Genomic DNA, 23034 nt, shown 5'->3' with positions numbered 1-23034 from the left:
GCCCTCATCCCCTCAGCCCACCCCGGGGGCGGTGCGGGGGCCTCCCCTCAGCAGGGGCCGGCCCGGCCGGGCTCCGCCTCGCCGCGGCGGGCAGAGGAGGCGCAGGCGCTGCGGCTGCTGCAGAGGCAGGAACGGGAAGAGGAAAAAAAAAAGGGGGAAAGAAAAAAAAAAAAAAAAAGGAAAGAAAGGGACGGATCCCGGCGGAGCTGCCGCGATGGCGGCGCCGCTGAGCGACGGGGAGAAGCGCAAGCAGATCAGCGTGCGGGGCATCGCGGGGCTGGGCGACGTGGCGGAGGTGCGCAAGAGCTTCAACAGGCACCTGCACTTCACCCTGGTGAAGGACCGCAACGTCGCCACCCCCCGCGACTACTTCTTCGCCCTGGCTCACACGGTGCGCGACCACCTGGTGGGGCGCTGGATCCGCACCCAGCAGCACTACTACGAGCGGGACCCCAAGGTGAGCCCCCTGCCCTGCCCCGAGCCCCTGCTGGCCCCAAATCCCTGCTTGCAGCCCTGTGAGTGTGGTCCCACCGTGGGCATGGGCACGGCTCGCTGGCTGGGTGCCTGCTCCGCTGTCTCTGCAGGCTGCGTGTCCTTCAGCCCTCACCCTTATGAATTAGGGAGCCCCAGTGCTGAACCGAAAATCCCTGGGGGCAGGTGTGTGCCTGGGGAGGCACAGCCCTGCCCTGCCCGCTGGTGGCACCGAGCCAGCTCCTTTCTCGGGGTTATGGATATCGCCCCGACACACCGAGCTGCGCCCAGCTTACGTGCTCTAGGAGTTACCCCTGTGTGTGGAGCCCTCCCTGTTATCCTTGCTCACCCAAACGTGCCGTGGTTCGTGTTATTGCACCGCCAAGGGGCTGCGTGACTCCCATCGAGGGTAAAGGAGGCTGGAGAGGGGTTGCTCCCCGTCCCTTGCGCTTAGATTTTCGCTAGAAGCACGTCCCTGGGGGAGGCTGGAGCGAGCAGAGTGTTCATGCCACCGTGTGATGTTTTTACTTGTTCTGTTGAGTACCAAGGAGCAGATGAGGAGGGCAAAAGGGTCCCTTTGAAACTCCCAGGGCAGGTAATCCTGCTGCTTAGTGCCCCAAAACTGGCCTGTAAAGATCCCGGCTACTAAGGAAAGGGATTCAAAGGGAAGCGTGGTTTACAGCCAGGCTATTGCTCTGTTAAAACGCCTGTTTACATATAAAAATATCTGTAGTGATGGAAAAATCTGAGTAAGGGCAAAAGCGTGCGTAGCCCGCTTCCCCGCTGCGCATCCTAGGAGCAGGCTTTCATTAGCATTCACCACACGGGCAGTGGTTCCTCCGAAACTCGGGAGGTCACCGCAGACCCGTCCTTCATGTGCTGCTGTGCCAGGAGCTCTGCCACCCCTGGGACAGTTTATTCCTTCAGCAGAGCGAAACGTGCATGTCAGTGTGGGGAGGACACGAGGAAGGGTGAACACAGGTTGTTTCAGCCCCCGACAGCCTCAGGTGGCTTTGAAACGTGTCTAAAGCTGTCAACACCGGGAGCATCTGATTTGTCACCGTCTTGCTCAGAGATGGCCTAAAATCCAGCACGCAGGGCTGATCCTGTCTTGCAGAGCTCTCCAGCACAGAGACAGTGCCCCAGCCAGGACAGAAAAGCGATGAGAAACACTCTCAGCGCCAAAAACAGGCTGGGAAAGGTTGAGCTTGCACGCCCAAGTGCCCTCTCCCTTCCCTCCCGGGGGTGACCTGGCCGGCTTATCTTCTCCCAGCTCAAAAAGCGCGAGAGGAGAGCTGGAAAATCACTGGCAGGAAGGGGGCTGGCCTGAAGCCGGGCCAAGTATGCGAGGGGCGGGGGGCTGCCTGCTTGCTGCAGCCTCTGGATCGGCTTCAGCGGAGCATGAGAAAACTTTTAAGAGCCCGGCGCAGCCATCACCTCGGCCGAGCTTGGCTGCACGTAAAGATACAATTCAGCATCCTAGATAATTCCTGCCTGCAGTTAATTAGGGAAACACTCTTAACAGGCAACGGGATTTTTCTATAGAAGGCTGTTGGCAGGGAGATGTGCAGCGGGGAGTTGGCTAGCATCCCGTGCAAGGCTCCTTCTGACAAACAAACTGTGGTGCATGTTGTTCAGGAGCGGGCGCCAAGAGCCGCTTTGGGAGGCTGTCCCCTGCTCTGGAAAACAGTTGGGGCTGATCTTAATTTTAAGCGACTTCGGAGCAATCCTTTGGGCGCAGCAAGTGATGAGCCGGGAGTGAAATGTGCTGTGTCTTGCTTTGCCTCCCCAGCGTATTTATTACCTGTCCCTGGAGTTCTACATGGGCCGCACCCTGCAGAACACGATGGTGAACCTGGGCTTGCAGAACGCCTGCGATGAAGCCATTTACCAGGTGAAGTCCTGGGGCACGGGGGTCCACCCTGAAGATCTGGCCAGACTTTTCCATGTGGAGGGCTGGGTACCTGTATTTCTCAAGGCCTCCTCCCGAGGATGTTTTGCTTTGCCAAATGAAGGTTTTCTCTCTCTGTTTGAGTCCTGCCACCCCCAGAGGAGGCAGTGGTGGCACCTCGGGGTGCCTCAAGAGCTGGGCTACAGATTCCTCAGACCACTCCTTTCCTGTAGTGGCTGGGCTCTGCATCCAGAAAGCAGCTCCAAGAGTCCCCGGAGACTGGGGGATCCCAAGGGGCAAATGATTTCCCACCAGTAGGAGAGGTGGTGGCTCATCACGGGTCATGTAGCCTGCCGAGGGAGGCTGGGCCAAAAAGGCAAGCGCAAAACCACCAAACCACAGTTCATACTTGCATGCACGTAGATAGAAAGCCCTACAGCAGCGTTGACAGACGACAGTAAATCGCCAGGAAGGGGGGGTGGGGAAATGGCTTGATTTTTATAATGTCACTGGATGGGTTTGAACTGGAAAAAACACAGCCACTGCTGAGTACCACCAAGTCGATCACAGATGCCAGGCCGTGTTTACTTAGGCTTGCTGCCATCTGCAGCAGGACAGTGACCTTTTTGACAGAACAGGAGTGTGGGGGCTTCCTCACCCAAAAGCTTTATTTCCCTACCCCTCAGACTGACCCACGTTACAATTTCTAGCAGAAGTTGGGCTCTGTCACTCACTGTCCTTCCAAACGAGGTGCTAAGCTTGCTGACCAAACACCCTGGCCATGGCCAGCACGTTCCCTGCCAAGGGATGGGAAGGGCTTTCCAGAGAATTTCTGTCTGAGCCATCACACCTCGGAGCACAGGCTGGTTTTATTCAGGCAGGATCCTCGAGTCCCTTTGCGAAGCCTCATATCCAGAGTGGCTTTGTCACGGAGAGAGCCTGCCTTGGTATTAGTGCCCCCTGTCACGCCACGGAGAGAGCTGAATCTCTGAGAGAGCAGTCTGGGAAGGAGCTGTAGCATCTCCCTGGCTCTCCAAGCGTCCTTGCTGCTGGCAGGCTTCTCCTTGAACCGGGCACAACCCCTGGAGAGGCTGCCAGCCCTTGGATTAGAGGAGAAAAAAACCCCAAGGGCTGCAGAAGACGAGACAGCCACTTCCACCCGTGGGGCCCGGCCAGGCAGCTTGGCAGCGGGGTGCTCAGGATGTGGGAGGGCATGGGGCGGAACGGCGGAAACCACGGCCGCAGGCTGCAGAAGTGGCTGTGACCTTCCTCCAGGCACCGGGCCTCCTCCTCCTCCTCCTCCTCCTCCTCGGTGGGAGGGCCTTGGGGCTGGAGGGGCTGCCAGGAGGCGAGTGTTTGGTTGGGTGTCTCTAAGGAAACCCGCTTCGTGGGAAAGCAGTGTTTGGGGAGGGATTGTTCTCCACTTCGTCAGGCTGCCCCCGAGGGCCAGAAGCCGGTGAGGTGTTTTTGGGGGTGAGGGAAGGGCTGTGTGGAGAGCCCCGTGTGGTTTGTGTGAGGTGCAGCCGGGTCGGTGTGGGATTTGTGTGTGCTCTCCTCCTCAGAGGACTGGGATGTGGGTGCTGACATGTTCTCCTGTGGCTGTTTCCCCAACAGCTGGGTCTGGACTTGGAGGAGCTGGAGGAAATCGAAGAGGATGCCGGGCTGGGGAACGGAGGCCTGGGCCGCCTGGCAGGTAACATGAGGAGAGGGGAGCCCTGTCCTCGCTCCGAGGGCATGGAGTTTGCCTTCCTTGGGAGCACATCACACCTTCATCTCAGCCTCCTGAGGGCTCTCTGCTTTGTGTCACCTGCACCTGGGGCTGCCTGCCACAGCAGGACCTCAACTACGCACAGCCAGCATCCAGGAGATGCCTTGGTGCTTGACAGGAGCACAGCAAACTGGGCTGTGGCTGTAAGAGGCTGCCTGAAGCCTTTCTTCTCACCTCCCTGTAAAAGCTTCTGTGTTGTTTTTTTTTCCTGAGGGCTGTCAAGCAGCCCTCACGTAGGCGAATTGTTGGCTGCTATTTTGATCTGCCCGTCACAAAAGGACTGCTGGAGACAAGAGCTGCCTGACAGAGGAGGTGCCAGGGCTGAGCTTTACCAGAGCTGCCCTGGACTGATGGTCAGAAAGCTTTGCTTTGACAGAGCTCGTAGTAAAGCAGCTGGTGAGTCAGGATCAGAAGCCCTGCTTTACGTGGCAGGCATCGAGCCAGGCATGGGTTTCTCAGGCAGGTCCAGAAGAGCTCTCGCTGCAGCAACGCCGCATTTAGGTGCATTTCTGTCACACCTGGCTTGAGCTGCTGCTGCCCCTGATGGCCACTGGTCTCTGCTGTGTCCACATCTGAAGGTTGCTGCACCTGCACCTTCATCACACAAGGCTGCAGGCGCTCCTGGTGACAGCACCATTGCTCCCCAGTCTCCCCTGGCACTGACCTGACGCTAAGGGCCTCACTCCTATGAGGGTCCTGCCCTTCTCAGCAACAACTTTGTGGGGTCCTGGTGCAGGCTGTCCCCTCCTGCCCCTTCTGCATGCAGATTCCTAAGCAGCAAACGTTCCCAAGCAGCACTGGTCGTGGCAGCCCCTCAGCCCCGTGCACAGCACCCCACCACTGCAGCGAGCCGGGTCGAGGTCGCTGGCAGTGTGATCATGCTCTGCTCTTCCAGCTTGCTTCCTGGACTCCATGGCCACGCTGGGGCTGGCAGCCTACGGTTACGGCATCCGCTACGAGTTCGGGATCTTCAACCAGAAGATTGTCGACGGCTGGCAGGTACGTTGTTGGCACACGTGGGTCGCCCCATCCCCTTATGTTTCGTGCTGTGATGGCTGGCTCTGCCCGTGGGTGTGACCTTGCCACACAAACAGCACGTGGGGCCTTGGGCTGCCCAAAACCTCTGTATTTTAACCTGGGGTGCTGCTGCTCATGTGGGGTCCTTTGGAGACTGGCAGCAGGGCCTTAAATGGGGACTCTCCCCTGCAGCATTAACAATTGTAATAGTTTGTAAGCGAAAGTAGACTAAAAACTGCCCCAAGCGGTGGTTATTCCTCATGTATGTCTGGAAATTATTTCTGTTAGGAGACTTGTATTGCTTCTGTGCATAAAGAACCCTATTTTCCCCTTAAAATAGCTCTCCGCAAGTCAGGTAGGTGAGAGGCGCAAGGGTTGGTTTTTCCTCCTTCTCCACAAAGAAGCTGTATTGCTAGGCCCTGTAAATGGTGGAAAAGAGGCGAAAAGCATCCGCTGCAGTTGGCTTAAGGCCACTTGAAAAAGAACAGGGGTGGTGATGTGGGCTTGTGGCTCAGACCTAGTCCCCTCCCAGAAAAAAAATCACCTGCTGACACAAAGTGGCTTTGCCTCAGCCCCTCTTGTTCGTGGTGCACATCAGCATGGATTGCTCTGCTGAATTCACTTTGCTCCTGTTGGTGCTGTCAGGAGCAGAGAGGAGAAATGCTCTCTGGCAGAGGGCAGAGCAGTCAGCAAGAGCTGGATCGCAGGGGGTGGGTTGTGACCAGGAGCAGCACCTGTGGACTCCTAGGGAACAACAAACTGCACCATCAAAGTGGATGCAGAGCCCTCGAGGCACTGGGTGCAGGAGTCTGTGTGGTTTGTGTGGATGGCTTAAACCAGTACAGCTCTGCAAACGCAATAGAGATGGATTTATACCAACTGGGATTTGGTCATGCAAGTTTCAGAAAGCCCAGCTGTCCTCTAGAGACCTCTGTGTATCCATTTTTAAAGCCACCTTACCAAAGCTTTGCTTTTCAAACTCCTTTGGGGAGCTGAGTTCAGCCTTCCTTTGGTGACACGAGCCACATTTGCCCCTTGCAGGTGGAGGAGGCCGATGACTGGCTACGCTACGGCAATCCCTGGGAGAAAGCCCGCCCCGAGTACATGCTCCCCGTGCACTTCTACGGCCGCGTGGAGCACACTCCTGAGGGCGTGAAGTGGGTCGACACTCAGGTACAGTGGCCTGGGCTTGGGGAGGGTGGCGTGGAGGGGGAGAGGCTGTCCCCGTGCTAGCCGAGGTCGGGCTTTGCTTCTCTCCTGCTCTGGCAAAGCGCTCTCTGCTAATTTGCAATTTCATCTTTATCAGCTCCTCTGGCAGCAGGGAGAAGGGGGACAATGTTCAGACGCAGCTGCAACTACAGAAGGAGTTGCTGCCTGAATCTGTAGCAATTTCCAGGGTGAAACCTCTCATCCCTTCTTGCAGGGCTTTATGTCAGGGGAGGATTGCAGCCCTGGCTCGTTCTGCGCTGCTCCCGGCCACGGCTTGCTCAAACCCAGTGATCCTGCAGGTGGTTCTGGCACCGCCGCCGTGGGTGGAGATCCATCTCTCAGGGCAGCCAGGCAGCAATCCAGAGGGTATTCGACTCGTGTGGTCAGAGCAAGTGCCTCTTTCCCAGGCCAACCTGGTGGGTAGACGAGGTTTCACGTCTCCAGTCTGCCTGGAGGCCTCGTTCTGCACCAGCGTGGAGAGCAAACGCTGCTCCAGCTCCTGCATTCCCCTGCCTCGGGTCGAGGCGAGGCCATGTCGCAATTACAGGGGTAATGCTGTGCTCCGGGAGCACATGCCTGCCAGGGGCACGTGCTGCTGCAGCATGAAGGTGTTCCAGCTTTACGGCTGAGGAGGGCAAACTCTGAAAAAGCGTGGATTTATCAAGGGGATTGAAGAAGTTTCAGCCTCTCCACCCCAAGCCCTCAGGAGGAAAGGACTGGGAATTTCTCGGGGATTTATGGACACGGCCTAGCCTTGTTCCCACTTTGGTTAAGGGTCTGTCTGAGGAGCATACAGCCACAAAGCTGTTGAAGGCAGCAAGTTGCAGGCGGGTTGGCAGGGCTCAATACCACACACCTGGGAACGGCACAGGGGCACCCTGCCAGCAGACATCCACCTGGGGACTGAATGCCCTCACCTCTGCGTGCTTTCCTCTTCCAACCCCGGCATCAGTCTGGGGTTTTCAGGGATCCCAAGCTGTGCAGCGGACTGCTTCTGACAGGGAAGTGAGTTTTCAGCCAGTGCTGTCGAAGGAACAGAGTGGAAAGGCTTAAAAAAAAAAGCCCAAGATGCAGTTTCCAAATATAGCATCGTGCAGTTAATGGGATGTGTGCCCCGGTCCCGTGGCTCGGACAGGGCAGGCTCTCTGCCTGCCTGCTTCCATCTTCGGAGCTGGTAAGACCAGCTTGGAGAGCCCGAGCTCTTGCTGGTTTTCTCCAGAGGGGAGGTGTTGCTGACGCCAGCACAAAGAGTTTGTGTTCTGTTTGGGGCCGACGTGCCGATCCGCCTGGCTTTTCCTTGCCCTGTAAGCACAGCTCCATCCGTTCTCTGCTGCCCTTCATGTCTGTGCTTGGGGAAAGCCTGTGGCTGCAGGGCTGTCACAGCACTGCATGCTGATGTGTTTGGGAGGCTGTGAGCTGCTCCTGACAGAGGTGGCCAGGCCCCGTGCTGCAGGATCAGGGCTTTTCTCCGCAAGCACTGCTCAGCTCTGCTGGCATAAGCCCTCAGGGGCTTTGTTTCAGAGCTTGGTGCCTTGCCTCACTGCTCAGATGGTTTGGAGGCATGGAGATGTTGGTACAGCAGTGAGCTGGAGCCCACGAGCTTGGAAGCACACCCGTGCCTTGCCTGGACAGTGTAAGCTCAACTAGAAGCCCCAGTGGTGTTCTCCGTAGCACTAAGCCACCTGGGCAGCATCCTGGTGCTTAAGCATAACTTGAAGGCTGCAAAAGTTCATGCACGTTCAGTTCAGGTGCTGGAGATCTCAGTGCCTTTACTCAGGTGGCATCAACATACATTTAATGGAGTTTTTGGATGCACCACTATGGGAATGGTGCTTTGGTGGCCAGGCTTGGTGCTGGGAGGCTGCAGAGGGCTTCTGGGCAGGATTCAGGCTGTGCAGTTTATCCCAGATGGAATCAGCTAGGTGCCCCAGCACTGTGCCAGCACAGACAGAAGAGCAGTGGCCAGCTGAGGGTGCTTGCAGGGCTTTGGTGAATAGTAAACAGGTACTCGGTTGGTCTGGGAAGGTCAGCGGGTTGCTTGCAAGCCTGGTGTTTCATGGATGAGCTTGAAACTCCTGTTTGCCAGTGAAGCTCCAAACAACTCTGCCTCTCCTATCAGTGCTTTCCTAGTGGGTGCTGAAAGTGCCCGTGACAACAAGCAGGTCTGTGAACCTCAGCAGCTGTGTTTTAGTGCACGTGGGATCTTCACCACAGCCAGGAGCTGTCTGTGTCCTCTGGATTCTTTCTGAAGGAGTTTTTGCTGTCCTTTTGCAGGTTGTCCTCGCCATGCCGTATGACACACCAGTGCCAGGATACAAGAACAACACTGTGAACACCATGAGGCTGTGGTCTGCAAAAGCACCCAATGACTTCAACCTCCAGGAGTGTAAGTGCTGGCCCTCCACTGCCTGTCTTCTGGCCAGCGGGCTCTGGGGCTGGGACATCGTTATTCCTCTGTGTTGCACCTGGCACAGCACTCTGCATCTGCCCTGCTTTATCCATGCCTCCTGGCTACCTCAAAAACACAGTGCTGAATGGACATTCATGGATCACACCACCTCCAGAACCCTTGTGCACCCACCCATCCTCATTTCACCCCCCTCATGCTTGGCTCGCTCTCAGATCCTGCCCTGTGCATTCCCCAGGTGATAAACCATGTGCCAGTGTGTTCTGCAAGCACCCAGGTGCCATGGAGAGCCAGTTCTGTGCAGCAGCATCCTTGAGTGCTGAAGGAAAATGGCAGCATTTTCCTTCCTTACTGCTGGTTTTGTTTGAGTCCTTGTATGACCCCTAGTGCATTTTTCAGGCTCTAACTGTAGTGCTGAGGGACACGTACTGGGCAACTAACAGTTGCTAGGCTGTACAGAAGGGGAAATGGTTTGGACAAGACTGATTGAATTCATTCTTCCATACTTGGAAGGATCAAGGACACAGAACTGGGGTTCTCAGTTCTTGATCTGCAGCTGTGGCAGTGCTGTGTGTATTTCTCTCTCACTGCAGTCAATGTGGGTGACTACATCGAGGCAGTGCTGGACAGAAACCTGGCAGAAAACATATCCAGAGTCCTGTACCCGAATGACAACGTGAGTGACTCTTGCTTCTCTTTCCGGCTGCTTGGGTTCATCCTTCATGTAGTTTTATTGCCTTGTTTGCAGGCAGTGGAAGGTCACGGCCACCTGATGGTTGTTGTTCTGGTTTGAGGGTTTTTAACACAATGTGTTGGCTCTGCAATTCTCAATGAACAGATGCAGCTCTGCTGGCCCCAGAGTGTCCCTGCTGACTGCTGGCAGCTGGGGCCTGGCCTATATCACACAGTTGCTGTCTGCCTTCATGCTCAAGGCAGTCGCCAACTTACGTGGTTTGCTGTTTGCAAAAGTAAGTCCTTATTTTAGAGGCATCTATGAGGGGGCACTCGTTTCCAGCCCCAGTTCAAGGGATCTCTCACACAGGAATTATCCCAGGTCATGCAGTCGTTGTGCACCCAGTCATGGACTAGTGTCTGTGCTGGAAAAGCTCATCTCCTGGGCTTTACCCCACCCACTCATTTCTCTTGGTGCTTTAAAACAGAGCAGCGTGATGCGTGGTGTGCACGGGAGGCAGCTGGTGTGTCTATAAATGACACCGGCTCCTGGCTATTGCAGGGAGTCCAAAATCCTTGCTCTAAAAACCCTGCAGAGGGCCTTGCGGCGAGGGAGGGAGCTGTGCTTGGTCTGTGGGAGCAGCAGCGATGTGTCAGGTTCTGTTGCCCTCTGGAGGCAGCTGAGAACAGCAGGCTGTAGCACGGCTGGAGCTGTAGCATGGCTGGCTGCCTGAGAGGCAGGATGAGTAACGTCTAGGTTTGGCCTGACAAAGTGCAGAGCATGTACGAGCTGTTGGGAAGCCCATCAGATTGGACAGGAGCATCTCCAGGGGCTGGGCTGCCAACTTCAGCACTGACATCTGCGTGTCCCCCCTCATGCAGTTCTTCGAAGGCAAGGAGCTGCGGCTGAAACAGGAGTATTTCGTGGTGGCTGCAACCCTCCAAGACATCATCCGCCGCTTTAAGTCCTCCAAATTCGGCTGTCGAGACCCTGTGAGGACAAGCTTTGAAACGTTCCCAGACAAGGTGAGTTTGTGGGCAGAGATTGCCCGGGGGTATTTCAGCCAGGCCTGCCCGTGGTGTGGGAGAGCAGGATGCTTTGCTGTATACAAAGCCCCTGGCAGTTTGGGTTGGAACACAGAAGTGATCTCGGAGCTCGTTTTCCAGGGAAATAAATGCATTTTGGAGCAAATCTGTTGAAGGTTGTGGAGCTCCGTTCCTGGGCGCTCTGTTTCTGGGATGTGTGGTGCTGTGAGCCATAAGAAGAGACTCGAGTCTTCCCCCAACCCTGACCCCTTGGGGACACAGTCAGAGCCCTGTCACTGCCACCTCTGAGCCCGGCGAGTCTGTGTTGCAGGTGGCCATTCAGCTAAACGACACCCACCCTGCCCTGTCCATCCCAGAGCTCATGCGGATCCTGGTGGACGTGGAGAAGGTAGACTGGGACAAGGTGAGCAGATCTGGGAGGCGCATATCTCGCAGGGGCAAGAGTTGCTGTCCTGCCCTTAAATAAGGTTTTCTTCCCCCTCCTGGCCCGGGCATGTGTGTGTTAATCCACTGTCTGCGTGCAGGCCTGGGAGATCACGAAACGGACCTGTGCGTACACCAACCACACCGTGCTGCCCGAAGCCCTGGAGCGCTGGCCGGTCTCCATGTTCGAAAAGCTGCTGCCCCGTCACCTGGAGATCATCTACGCCCTCAACCAAATGCACCTGGATGTAAGGGACTGGGCTGCTCGCGGGCTGTGGGTCTCGCCCCAGCTGTCTTTTAGGATGGGGGTGTTGCCAGGCCCTACACTGGGTTGCTGATGCCCCTCTTCCTGCCCGCCCGCAGCGCGTGGCAGCTCTCTACCCAGGGGACGTTGACCGTCTCCGGAGGATGTCGGTGATCGAAGAAGGAGACTGCAAGCGCATCAACATGGCACACCTCTGTGTGATTGGCTCTCACGCTGTCAACGGCGTGGCCCGCATCCACTCCGACATTGTGAAGCACTCAGTGTGAGTTGGGGGGCACCCACGGCGTGCACCAACCTCCCCTCTCCTCTCTGCTCACTCAGCTTCGCCTGCGAACCCGGGGGTCTGGCTGGGGCAAACAGGCATCAAGGCCTGCTTCGGTTGTGCTGCTGGGTTGGAGGGCTGGAGAAACTACTTTATTTGAGAGTGTATGGGGTCTAACTCACCTCCCTTCAGAGCTGGTGAAATCCTAGGCATTATAGCTGAGGAAGGGGTTTGAGAGGCAGTGCAGAGTTCACGGCAGTGCAACGAGATCAGCAGAGGTTGCCCTGAGTCAGGAGCACATTTTGGGGGCCCAGCAGAAGCTCTGGGTGGTGGCAGAGTGGCTCAGTGTGCCCCCTACTCCCTGATGTGCCAGGTTCAAGGATTTCTACGAGCTGGAGCCGGAGAAATTCCAGAACAAGACAAACGGGATCACGCCACGGCGCTGGCTTCTGCTGTGCAACCCGGGACTGGCCGATGTCATCGCCGAGGTGAGCGAGGGGCTGAGCTGTGATCCCTGCTGTTTGCTTCTGGGCACTTCACAAATCCTGAAGAGAGCCTGAGGGAAAGGTCTGGCAGGTGTGAGTGAGGACAACCCGCTAGGAGCATGCCTGTTGCACGTGTAGGTGTGAGGTCGGCTGAGCTTTAAAGTCTCTGGGGAAGAGCTGGCCAAGGAGTTGCAGAAATTTGGGTCTGGCTCCTTTCCCTCTCAGTGGCTGCAGACAATTTGTCAGGCAGCACCGCGGTGTGTAGAAATGGGGTGTCTGCAAAAGCATTCAAGCTTCATGGCCACAAAGGAGCTCCCTCAGAGCCCCCAATTTTGTCTCCTTTGTTTAGCAGGCCCTTGAGGTTTGTTTGGTTTTGCTTCGCACTGGGGTATGTAATGGCTGAAAGGCTTTGTGCAGTTACTTTTCGTGTCCTGCCCATCAGTTTCTCCAGCTGCCAGGAGGCCCTGGTACCCGTGCACACACCCTTCCTCTGAAGCTCTTTGAGAGAAAGGGACTGGTTTACATTTTTGCAATTCCCCTTTTTCCCTGTACCTTTGAGCTGCCTGATACAGAAAAGTCAATTTGCCATGAGGAACTCTGCCCCTTCTGTCCAGAGTGTCTCTTCTTCCTCTTCCCAGCAGGGCTGTGGCATCTCTGTGGGGGAAATGCACTTGTGGATGGGGGGAGATGTCCCACAGGTGAAACATTCCGCTTTTGATTCCTTCCCTTAGAAAATCGGGGAAGGCTTTGTCACAGACCTGAGCCAGCTGAAGAAGCTCCTGGATTTCATCGATAACGAGATGTTTATCAGGGATGTGGCAAAAGTCAAGCAGGTAAGGAGCGCTGGAGGCGGAGGGGGAAGAAGGGTGAAGGCAGCGGGGAACATCCCAGCAGCCAGCCCTCGCTGCTGGCACAAGGCCTGCTGCTCATCAGATTTTCTCGCCAGGAGAACAAGCTGAAGTTCTCAGCCTACCTGGAGGAGCAGTACAAGGTCAAGATCAACCCTTCATCCATGTTTGATGTTCAGGTCAAGCGAATCCACGAGTACAAGCGGCAGCTGCTGAACTGCCTGCATGCAATCACCCTCTATAACCGTAAGTGCTGCCTGGCAGGGGCTGGTAGTCCCGGGGTGCCCCTTGCCAGCCCCTTGCTGCCAGCATCCCCGTGTAAATGCACACCGGCTGGTGGCCAAGGACTCCTGAGCCTGGCAATGTCAGGAGTGTGTCCTGCTCCCAAGTGTCTGCTTCGTCCCCCTGCCCCTTCCCAAGGGGAGGCAGGTCGTTGCAGCTCTGATTCGTGGCTGTCTGGAGAAGCTTTCCAAGTACTTTGCAGCCCAGTTTTGCCCAGCACAGCTTTGGCAGATGTCTGGTTGGGCTTTAGGGGTTGTGCAGGTGTGCTGGGCTCGCGGCCCATCTTTGCTTCAGTAGTTTATGCCTTGCTCTTCCAGGCATCAGGAGCGACCCGTCCAAATCCTTTGTGCCTAGGACGATTATGATCGGAGGAAAGGTAAAGTGCTTCCCAGCTTCGGTGCATGGGTGGTATTGGGATGTGGGGAAGGTGCTGGTCCCTTCTGGGGGCTTTGCTGGGTTTGCTGCGGGTTAGCCAGCGGGGGTCTGTGCCGGTGGGCTCTGTCATGGACTAGTTGGGCTGATAAGGCCCTCCTGGGGCTTAGGGCTTCTCCCAGTTGGGTTTTGGCTGATCCATGTGAAGAGCAGACCCATATGAGGCCCAGATTCTCCTCACAGTGAGGACGTGAACTGGCACCTCTGTGCTCTGCCTTCCTTAAGAGCCCTCACCCTCTCTGGGCTGCTCTTCTTCAGGCAGCCCCTGGCTACCACATGGCCAAGATGATCATCAAGCTCATCACGTCCATCGGTGAGGTCATCAACAACGATCCCTACGTGGGGGACAAGCTCAAGGTCATCTTCCTGGAGAACTACCGCGTGTCCCTGGCGGAGAAGGGTACGTCTGTGTCCCAGCTGAGCCCAGAAGCTGGTTTGACAGAAGACTGTTGCAGCAGGTCACCTGGGCACCCTTAGGAAGGGCCTGTGGGTTGTGGGGCTTTACATGGGGCAGGGAGCCAGCCTGGGGCAGGAGCAGCAGCAGCTGCAGGGGCTCCTGGCAGAGCTGGGCCTTTGTTTGTGCCTGGCTCTGGCCTTTGGGCTGAGCTGGAAGGGGCAGCAGGCCACGAGCAGCTCCCAGAGTTGTTCTGCTATCCTGCAGCCAGCCGAGGGCTAACTCCCACCTCTCTTGCACCCGGCAGTGATCCCAGCAGCGGATCTCTCCCAGCAGATCTCCACAGCTGGCACGGAGGCCTCGGGCACCGGCAACATGAAGTTCATGCTGAACGGGGCCCTCACCATCGGCACCATGGACGGAGCCAACGTGGAGATGGCCGAGGAGGCAGGCGAAGAAAACCTCTTCATCTTCGGCATGCGGGTGGAGGACGTGGAGGCCCTGGATCGCAAAGGGTCGGTGCTGGGGGGCGTGCTGCCCTCCCTGCCCTAAACACATCCCAGTTCTTGGGGTGCTGGGCCCCAGGGGATGGCCCCAGCCCCTACAGCCCTTCTGTGCCTACTCCTCGTGCAGGTACAACGCGCTGGAGTACTATGAGCGCCTACCGGAGCTGCGGCAGGCCATCGACCAGATCAGCAGTGGGTTTTTCTCCCCGCGGGACCCCGGGTGCTTCAGGGACGTTGTCAACATGCTCATGCACCACGACAGGTGAGGCCTGGGGACGATGACCACCTGCCCCGCCTGGGACCCTGCAGCAGGCAATCCCCAGCCTTACTCTGCCCTCTGGCTTTCAGGTTTAAAGTGTTTGCTGACTACGAAGCCTACATTAAATGCCAAGGCCAAGTGGACCAGCTGTTCATGGTAAGAGCTGCCCACAGCCCCAGCGGGAGAAGTGGGGGCCACTGGGCTGAGCATGCCCCTGGGGAACCCTTCTCACACCCCACAGCGTTTGTGGGGCACGGGGCAGGGTGAGGTGGGTTTTGAGGCTTCAGCAGCCCCACAGCACCGTATTTAAAGCCATGCATATAGCTGGTGCCCTACGTGACCGCTGCCCTCACCTCCCCTCTTCCCAGGACCCCCGGGAGTGGACGAAGAAAGTCATCAGGAACATCGCCTGCTCGGGCAAGTTCTCCAGCGACAGGACCATCACCGAGTACGCCCAGGAGATCTGGGGGGTGGAGCCCTCCTCCACAAAAATCCCCCCACCCAACATCCCCCGGGACTGACGCAAGCACAGAGGGGAGGAAAAGGAGGGGAGGGTGCCCGGCCCCGCAGCCCTCACCCGCATTTCACCGCCGGCTCTGCAGGAGCGAGGCCTTTCCCTCGGGGGTAGAACGGTGCTCTGAGGAGGAGCCTTGCCCGAGGACTGGGAGCTGGGGGAGAGGCGAAAGGACCCCGTGTTTGCCCCCACGTCCCCAGCCTGCACGTGCTTGTAGTGAGACAGCCACGGATCAGTCTTCCGCAACCGCTCCACGCTTAACAAGGGATCTCCAGCTCGCTCCTGCCCTCCCCCTGCATGCGGCCTGGCCTCCCTGCCCCACAACGGGGTGTAGACAACCCCGAGTGTCTTGTGTCTCCTCCAGGGGCTGTGCCAGCCCAGCAGCAAGGGGAAGGAGAGGCTGCTGCCTGCCCTCCCAGCCTCCCCCTAACACCAGGAGGCCTGGAGAAGGGACTGGGCGTTAGATGGGCTGCCTCCAGTGCAGGTGCCGCTTCCGTACGCTGTGATCCACCAGGAGGGATCAGCAGCCGGGATCACAGAGCTTGCTGTAGCCTCCTCCCCACCCATTAATTAAAAACCCAGTAGCTGAACCACTCCAGGGATATTTTTTTTATCATTATTATTATTTTTGAGCATCTGTATCTGTGTGGAACAGGTTCTGCTTGCCACAGCCAGCTGGGTCTATGCCAGCTCCTGTGTCCCGCACTGCTCCACGTGTCCCTCGTGGGGCTGGGGTCAGTTTAACACCCGTAGTGCCCTGTAGTGCACCACTACTCCTGTGTGACACCCACTCATTAAAGCAACCTGAACACGCCTTGGTTTGACTCTGGTGTGACTGCCTGCTGCTTGGGGCTCCAGCTGTGTCACTACAGTTCCAGACAGGGTCCCCTGCAGCCAGCACCATGCCGGGTGCTGGCACTGTCACGGGGACGGCACGCCCCTGCAGGATGGGCTCTTTGGCCAGCACCCAGGGGGGCAGGAGGGAGATGGGGCCAGAGGCTGCACCAGGCCAGCACCAGTTCCCTGCACAGTGGCTACATGCACTGGGAGGGGGGTTACAGGCTTGGATTTAGCCTGGAAATGGCACATGGGGGGCTCTGCTTGAAACCCCACAGGCAGCTGTTTTCCCCAAAGCCTCAGCCAGGCTCCTGGAGATCTGCTCCCCTGACCTGGCAGCAGTACCACCACGAAGAGTTGTCCAGGCCCAGCTGCAAGCCCCTTCTCCCACCCCACAGCCCTACTGCAGCACTGCCACGCACCCAGCTGGCCTGCCCCAGCAGGGAAAGCATCCCAAAAACAGGTGAGAGCTGAAGTGATCAGCAGTCAATGCCTTTATTAAAACTACACCACTTTTAGATAAACATTTCGGTTTGAAGTTCCAAGCATCTCACTGGCCTCCTGCCGGGGCTGGGGGCATTGGGATCACCGCCAGCCGCCGGCCCCGCGCCGGGCCCTCAGCTCTGCCCCGCAGGAAGGCAGCCAGCTGCCGGCAGCAGCGTGAGCTGGAATGTGCAGGTCACTCTCCCCCGAGCCACGTTAAGTGTTCCTCTTCTGTCAGTGCAATAAATACAAGTGCATCAAACATAATTTAAGTGGCACAGTTAGCTTATGAGTATCACGGGTCAGAAACCTCAGGGCTAACCCCGCTAATGGCAGAAGGGTCTCAGTACGAGAACAAGCTACGGTCTGCTTTGCAACTAGGATGAGCCTGCAGGTATAACGGGGATGCATGCCGAGCAGTTTCTACGACGCTGTACACCCCTGAATGGACCCTTCAGGCAGCACGATTCGCTTCTGAGCACTAGTGACTAAACCTACAGCACCACTTCCCTCTCCTGGACAGCGTGCTCCAAACACAGCAGTGAGATGGGCAGAGAAAGCTGCTGCTGGAGGTGCCCGTGGTGCCCAGAACGCAGCAGGGAGGCAGAAGGAGAAAGGTGGAAGAAGCCCAGGCTTGTTTTTGCATCAAGGACTGCGTGTCACTGCCTGCTTGTAACTACAGAGGAACAGCGTAGCCACCAGGAACAGGAAATTAAAAGGAATTGAGACGTAGATGAGGGGAAATAAAAATGCAAGAGTTCTTCCCACCCAAAGGAAGCACGTAGCTGGCTGGCTGTGTATGGGGAAAATGGAAGACACCCCTTCCCACATCCTGGGCCCATGCTGATCGCAGAAGGGGGAAGTCAGGCAAAACACAAGCTTAATGCTTTCCAGTTTAAACTCCCAACTCCGTAATTTATCTGTATAAGCCACTCCTAAGAAGTGCGTGTGAGAAAAGGGAGGAGCTCCACTGAGGATAACAGGGAGGGGAGCAGAAGTGATGTCCAGAAGGAAAACTGTACGGAACAGGAAAAAAAAGGTATTCATCTTTTTCCCTTAAATAGATGTTGGAAAATGAAGAACAAAAAAAAAAATCTCACTTTATTTCCAAATGTGTGCAATTAGCCCACCACTTGCAGCACATTGTGACTGAAGAGCTAAACAAAAATACCTCTCACCACCTGGATCTGCAGTGTGTTTGTAATTACAGCCACTTAGCGGGAAAAAAGGGAAGGCAAAACGTGTACTTCCTAGAAAGGGAACACCTCAAACTCAAGCAAGACAGCTGTGGTATGGAGACACGGCAAAAGCCATTCGCCTACAAATGAGTCTGTATGTGATCCAAAAAACAGCAGCAGTGTTTGGAAGTGAAAGAAACACCCTTGGTCATGACATACGTGTCCTAGGAATGTCTGTCCTCAGTGGTACCGCGCTGGATTGGCCAGGCCAGGCTCTGTTGTGCTTGCTTTTTTCACCATTTGGTACAAGCTACTGGGTTGCTGGCACCCCTCCGTCCACATCAAAAAAGAAGCCACCAACTTCTTTCTTCTACCATCACAGACGCTGATGCTGGGAGCTGGAGTTGCCAAGGGTACACATCAGGACTGGAGTGGGAATCCCTGACCTCCGTTAGCGCCAGGGATGGAAGAATGGCAGACTGACCCACGGGGAGGGAGGAGGAAAAGGAGAGAGAGAGGGAGGGGAAGGAAAGAAAGGGAAACCGCTGCCAAGCAGCCAGTCTTCAGTGATGATGCTCATGTTCGGATACTCCCAGAAATTCCCTAGGAAAAGAAACAACACGGCAGTGACTCTCAGTTGTCCTACGCTCTGGTGGATGCTGTGGCTTCTGTTTCCCTGGCAAATACTGGGGCTGAGTGCTTGCAGCTAGAGGGAGCAGCAGCGAGCTTTGCTGCCACCCACCTAGAAGAGGTAAATGCAGCAGAAGCAGCTGCTCTGCAGACAGCCCCTCCAGAGCATCCAGCTCACAGCAGAGCCGAGACAGAGGGGGGAGCGCTCCCCAGCTTTCTGTGGTTCCCTTTCTGTAGTTCCCCTTCTGTAGGGCTGACCCAGGGCCCCAAGCAGCACCCCCCCATGGTGTGGAGCCCCCGCTGGCTGGGCTGTTACCGCAGTATTCGAGGTAGCTCTGGACTCCTGTAGATGTATTTGTGCCGGTAGCCAAGGTCTGTGTGGAACGGGACGAACTGCACCTTGTAGTCCCGGAAACTCCGCGACGTTGCAGCGATGTTGTAAAGCTGAGCCCGAGGGGAAGCAGGTGAGGGACACGTGTCACTCCAAACCAGCCACCCCCCAGCTCAAAACCAGCCATCCCACCCCAAATCAGCCCCCAGGTCCCCAAACCTCTTTCAGGGGTGGTCCTGGCTTGACCAGCTTTGCAACCTCTCGCTCAGCCTCAGATTTGCCCCCTCCGACAGCACAGAACCTGCAGCCCCTTCAGGCCACGCGTTTCTATGCACGTCCTGCTGTTGCTGCCTTTCTGCCTGGCTTCATCAACACCCCTGGGGCGTTATTCTGGCCACCCCAGTCGCTTCCTCCAGGCAGAGCCACATGCCTACCTTTTTTCCCAGATGAAATGGTACCACCGGGTCGTCCTCAGCGTGAAGGATGAGCAGGGAGCAGGAAATGTATTTCACACTGTAAGGCAGACAATGACAATCAGGAGCAGGTAGACTGGAAGCGTTCTCCTCCCTGCCCAAAACTACTCCTACACACAGAGAGCCCCTTACTGATGTCAGGCAAAGCCAGTTAAAAATAGAGCAAGCAAACAACTGCAAGGCTTCAACGCAACACGCAGGGCTGGGAAGCGTGGGCTGGCCCCCAGCAGCCTCCCGGCACTGGCAGCAACACGCCTGGATCTGCAAGGAAGCTGCAGTGACTGACGTGTGCCGTGGGTCATTAACTGCAGTTCAGGTCTTGAAAATGCTATTACACGAGCACCATTAATTCAATCTGCAGATTTTCTAGCAGAAGGCATCCTTGGAAGAGCTGTTTACTGCTCAGACCCAAAGCGGCTCACATCACTGCAAGGCATTGTCCCCCAAGGTCTGGTTTGGTTTCGCAACTGGAAACCCAACTGCTAAGTGCTCAGCCTCTTGAATAAAAGGCTAAAAAGCAGACGTTATTATGCAAAAAGGAGGCTTATGCAAACGCACACCAGAGAAATAATCCCAAACCTTTGCAGTCCTGATGCTACTGCTTAACGTGTAATGCACACTTGAAAAGCATAAATCACCAGGATCAAATTAGCATATCCCAGAGTAGTCTCTTTTGCATCTCTCCTCATTAAGACCAATTAAAAAGAAAGCTCCGCAGTGCAAAGCTGTGCTGCATTCAGGGCTGTGAGAGCAACTGAAATCCCTTCAGCAAGTACAATGCTTCGACATAAAAAGAGCAGAGAGCACAGTCTGCTCCTTGATGCTTGCCCTGGTTCACTGCAGCCACAGCTGAAAGCCCAGCGAAGAGGGAAGACACTCACTTCTCATCGTTTGCAAATTTAATGCCACTCGTCGTGATGGGGTCAAGGAAGAACCAGTCAAACCCGGGGAAGTATCTGTATATCTGAAAGGAAAAACTGCCGTTAGTGGCAGGCAGCAGCAGGACAGTTACAAGCAGCAGCAACAGGACAAGCCTCTGCCATCCCTGTAACATCCCTGAGCTGCTGGCTGTGCTCTCTGCAAGGAGACAGGCCATGTTTCCACCAGCACCTTTTTTCCTCTCCTGTTTCAAGCCCCTCTTATCAGCACGCTCAGGAGCAGGCTCTCAGGGAGCTTGCCATTACACACCACTGCTGGGAGAACCGCTGTGTACTTGCCACGGAAAAGGGGTGACTCCGCGCCTCCTCCCGGATGTTGGTGAAGGGAGATTCCAGTATCAGGGCATCCGGGGGTGTTTCTGAAAAGCCGAAGGCACCGTGCTGAAATGCAGGGCTCAGGGCCTGCCTCATGGGAGCAGCTGCCACCACGGCACGCCAAGGACAGCCTTGTCATGACACCTGGGCCAGGTGGGACGAGAGCAGCCCACCAGACTTACCTCTCTCGCAGAGGCGCCTCACCAGATTTGTTGCGACCCTGGGAAGGAGAACAATGGGTGTTAATCCAGCACAGTCCCTCTGCAAAACACTGGGCTCTGGTGGTAGCAGGGGGCAGATGTGCAACTACACTGCCACCGCACACTGCCTGCATTGTGACTTGGTTCCCACAGGTCTCCCAAACCCCACCGATGCCCACAAAGGGCATCAGGCACCTGCGTTTAGGTAAGTGAACAAGGCCAGGAAAGCAGCACACCATGTAGCCACTTTACAGGATCTCTTTGAGGCGGCTCTCAGGCTCCTGGCACACCCACAGTGGTGCAAAATGCCTCCTACCTCAAGGGTACAAGGGCTGAGGAGCAGAGAGGGGGAGGCAGGAGTATGGGCAGAGGGTTACTGAGCTCCAGGAAGCTGAGCACAGGGATCCAAGGGTGACACTGGCCACAGCTGGGCCAGAAAGCCAAAAGGTGTCCTCCATGCACCTCCCTAACGGGATGGACATGTTTCCAGAAGTTGCTGAATCCTCCAAGCACAGGATTCATTTCAAAAAGCCCAACCTCTGGGCTGGCTACAGTCACAGGCCATTCAGATCACAGTGCGTTGGGAAATGTCACCGGAATGCTCCAACCCAGAAAGGGACCCTGAGCACAGCAAAAATAAAGAGGAAGAGCCAAAGGAAAAAATAAAATCTGCCTTGTCTCAAACAAAGCATGACATTTAGTATCATGGTGATGAAGAGGCACTCTCCTGAAACCCCTCCCTGCCCCAGCACCACGTTTTGTTGGACAGCGAGGCAAGCCACTGTAGACTCACTCTCATCTGCACACAGTTTAATTTCAAAGCACTTCTTGTGTTTGCCCTCCACTCATCCCCACATCAAGGGGATAAGAGTGCATGTTCTCTGCTGAGAGTGATCAGCCTCCGGACAGCAGAGGAAAGGAATTAAGTGGAAAAGGAAAGTTAAAAAAAACATTTAGGAAAAGGCACTTTGGACTGCAGATTTCTCACTGTTCCTGCTTCCCTGTGCCAAGCATGACCACGTAAACACTGTCGATGGCCAGCAGTGCAGCCATGCAGGCACCTACATGAATATTAATTACACACAATATGTTTGTCAGGATGGGAAAAGAACATTTTGTAAGGGAAAACCGCATGCACATGCAGCCTGTCTGGGATGCTCTTCCAGAATATCAAAGCAGCACGATGTTCTGCTCTGAGATGAACACAGACACAGGTTCACCACAGGAAGAGATCAGCGCAGTCCCACTCGCCTTCCACTTGATCAAATAGATTCTAAGTGCCTTTTTCCAGCGTATCCCTCTGGGCAATGAAGGTTTGAGACCAGCTCCTGCACAGTCATTCACTGTAGCCCTTCTCACTCTGCAGAGCGCAGAAGGGGAGCTGCTCTGCAGCAGCTATGCCACAGACTCCAAGCCAAGCCGGCCTGGGGATTGTGGCAAACAGCGCCTTCACCCAAGGTCAGTGAGTGGTGTTTGTCAGGAGGTGCTGAGTCCCCCTGGGATTAGATACTCACCCCGTGCCTAAGGAGTGTCCCCAGATGTAGACAGGGTTGTCTCCGCTTCTTGCTTTTATCCAATCGAAGACGTGAAGGGCGTCATAGGTCATTCCCCTCTCAGACGGGCTGCCTATCGAGTCTCCCCAGCCTGAAACACAAACGGTCCCTCTGTGAGCTGCGTGAAATGCTCTGCAAAGCCAGACAGCTCTCCCCTTGCAGCACACCTGCAGAAGAATCAGGCACAGGCAGTTTCTGCTCATCTCTCTGTGCACCTCAGCAGTTTGGGGTTAGAGCCCTGATTGATCAGCAGTCATTGAGACAAGGTAACTGCTGGCTGCAAAGAGGTTTTTGTGGGTTTGGTCACCAACAAAAACACCAGCTGGATCCCTAACGCTGCCACACTATTCTTGTACCTCCCTGACCGCAACAGCCCAGCCCCCAGCCCTTAGCTGCTTTTGCACGCATAAAACCAATTCCTAAGTGCAGTCCCTAAAAGCATACCAAGTGGATCCTTGGGATCAAAACCCAAGCACAAAGCTGTTGCAACGTCAGCTTGTCCATGCTGTCCGATCAGGGCCCTCCAGCCATCTTCCACCCTCCTGATTTGGCTCTATCCCTATTACAGGGTGTCTACACACCTCACGCTGAGCAGGAAGCATCCCACATCCCTTCTGACACCTACAGAGCAGCCGGAGAAGCTGCTGCCAGCCAGCAGGACTGAAAAGCAGGGCAAGCTCCTACAAATAAAACTCTGAGAAGAGCAGCAGATACTCGACTGCTGGTGGCACAGAGCTGCAAAACGGTCACAGCTCCTGCTAATTTTGTTGCCCTTTGGAATAATTTTGTTATGGAAATTTGAGATTTCTGGAAACGCTTTAAAGACCAGAAACATCTGCAACATCCAATACAGCTTCTCTGAATTGTCAACGCAGCAGCACGTAGTTACACATCACAGAATAACCATGCCTCGTTTGTACGATTTAAAGGCAAGAAAAGGATGA

At 55.8% G+C, this 23034-nt stretch overlaps 2 protein-coding genes across 3 annotated transcripts in view; one reads left to right on the top strand and one right to left on the bottom strand.

Annotated features, from left to right (window-relative positions):
• Positions 1-64: 64 nt before the first annotated feature.
• On the top strand, positions 65-15966 carry PYGB (glycogen phosphorylase B). Its single transcript, XM_084514773.1, has 20 exons — positions 65-457; positions 2264-2365; positions 3977-4055; positions 5026-5129; positions 6189-6320; positions 8631-8742; positions 9357-9439; positions 10318-10461; positions 10793-10885; positions 11007-11153; positions 11269-11432; positions 11806-11920; positions 12649-12750; positions 12864-13011; positions 13365-13423; positions 13738-13879; positions 14181-14388; positions 14507-14641; positions 14728-14794; positions 15007-15966. Exons 1-20 carry the CDS (start codon positions 215-217, stop codon positions 15157-15159), a joined length of 2532 nt encoding a protein of 843 aa, XP_084370899.1. The 5' UTR covers positions 65-214; the 3' UTR covers positions 15160-15966.
• A 499-nt stretch (positions 15967-16465) lies between these two features.
• The window catches only part of ABHD12 (abhydrolase domain containing 12, lysophospholipase), a 36588-nt gene continuing 30019 nt past the window's right edge, over positions 16466-23034 (bottom strand). For both annotated transcript variants that reach the window (XM_084514775.1, XM_084514774.1), the window contains 7 exons: positions 22052-22181; positions 20520-20557; positions 20302-20381; positions 19966-20048; positions 19046-19124; positions 18597-18724; positions 16466-18253 (listed from right to left, as the gene is read on the bottom strand). In XM_084514775.1, the coding sequence (XP_084370901.1) occupies positions 18214-18253; positions 18597-18724; positions 19046-19124; positions 19966-20048; positions 20302-20381; positions 20520-20557; positions 22052-22181 (578 nt within the window). In that variant the 3' untranslated portion in view covers positions 16466-18213. The remainder of the gene's footprint in view (positions 18254-18596; positions 18725-19045; positions 19125-19965; positions 20049-20301; positions 20382-20519; positions 20558-22051; positions 22182-23034) is intronic.

Source organism: Aythya ferina, assembly GCF_964211825.1.
Source record: "Aythya ferina genome assembly, chromosome: 3".
Classification (NCBI taxonomy): Eukaryota; Metazoa; Chordata; class Aves; order Anseriformes; family Anatidae; genus Aythya; species Aythya ferina.
The sequence above is the reverse complement of the archived record's forward strand: the minus strand, read 5'-3'. Positions and strand labels throughout refer to the sequence as shown.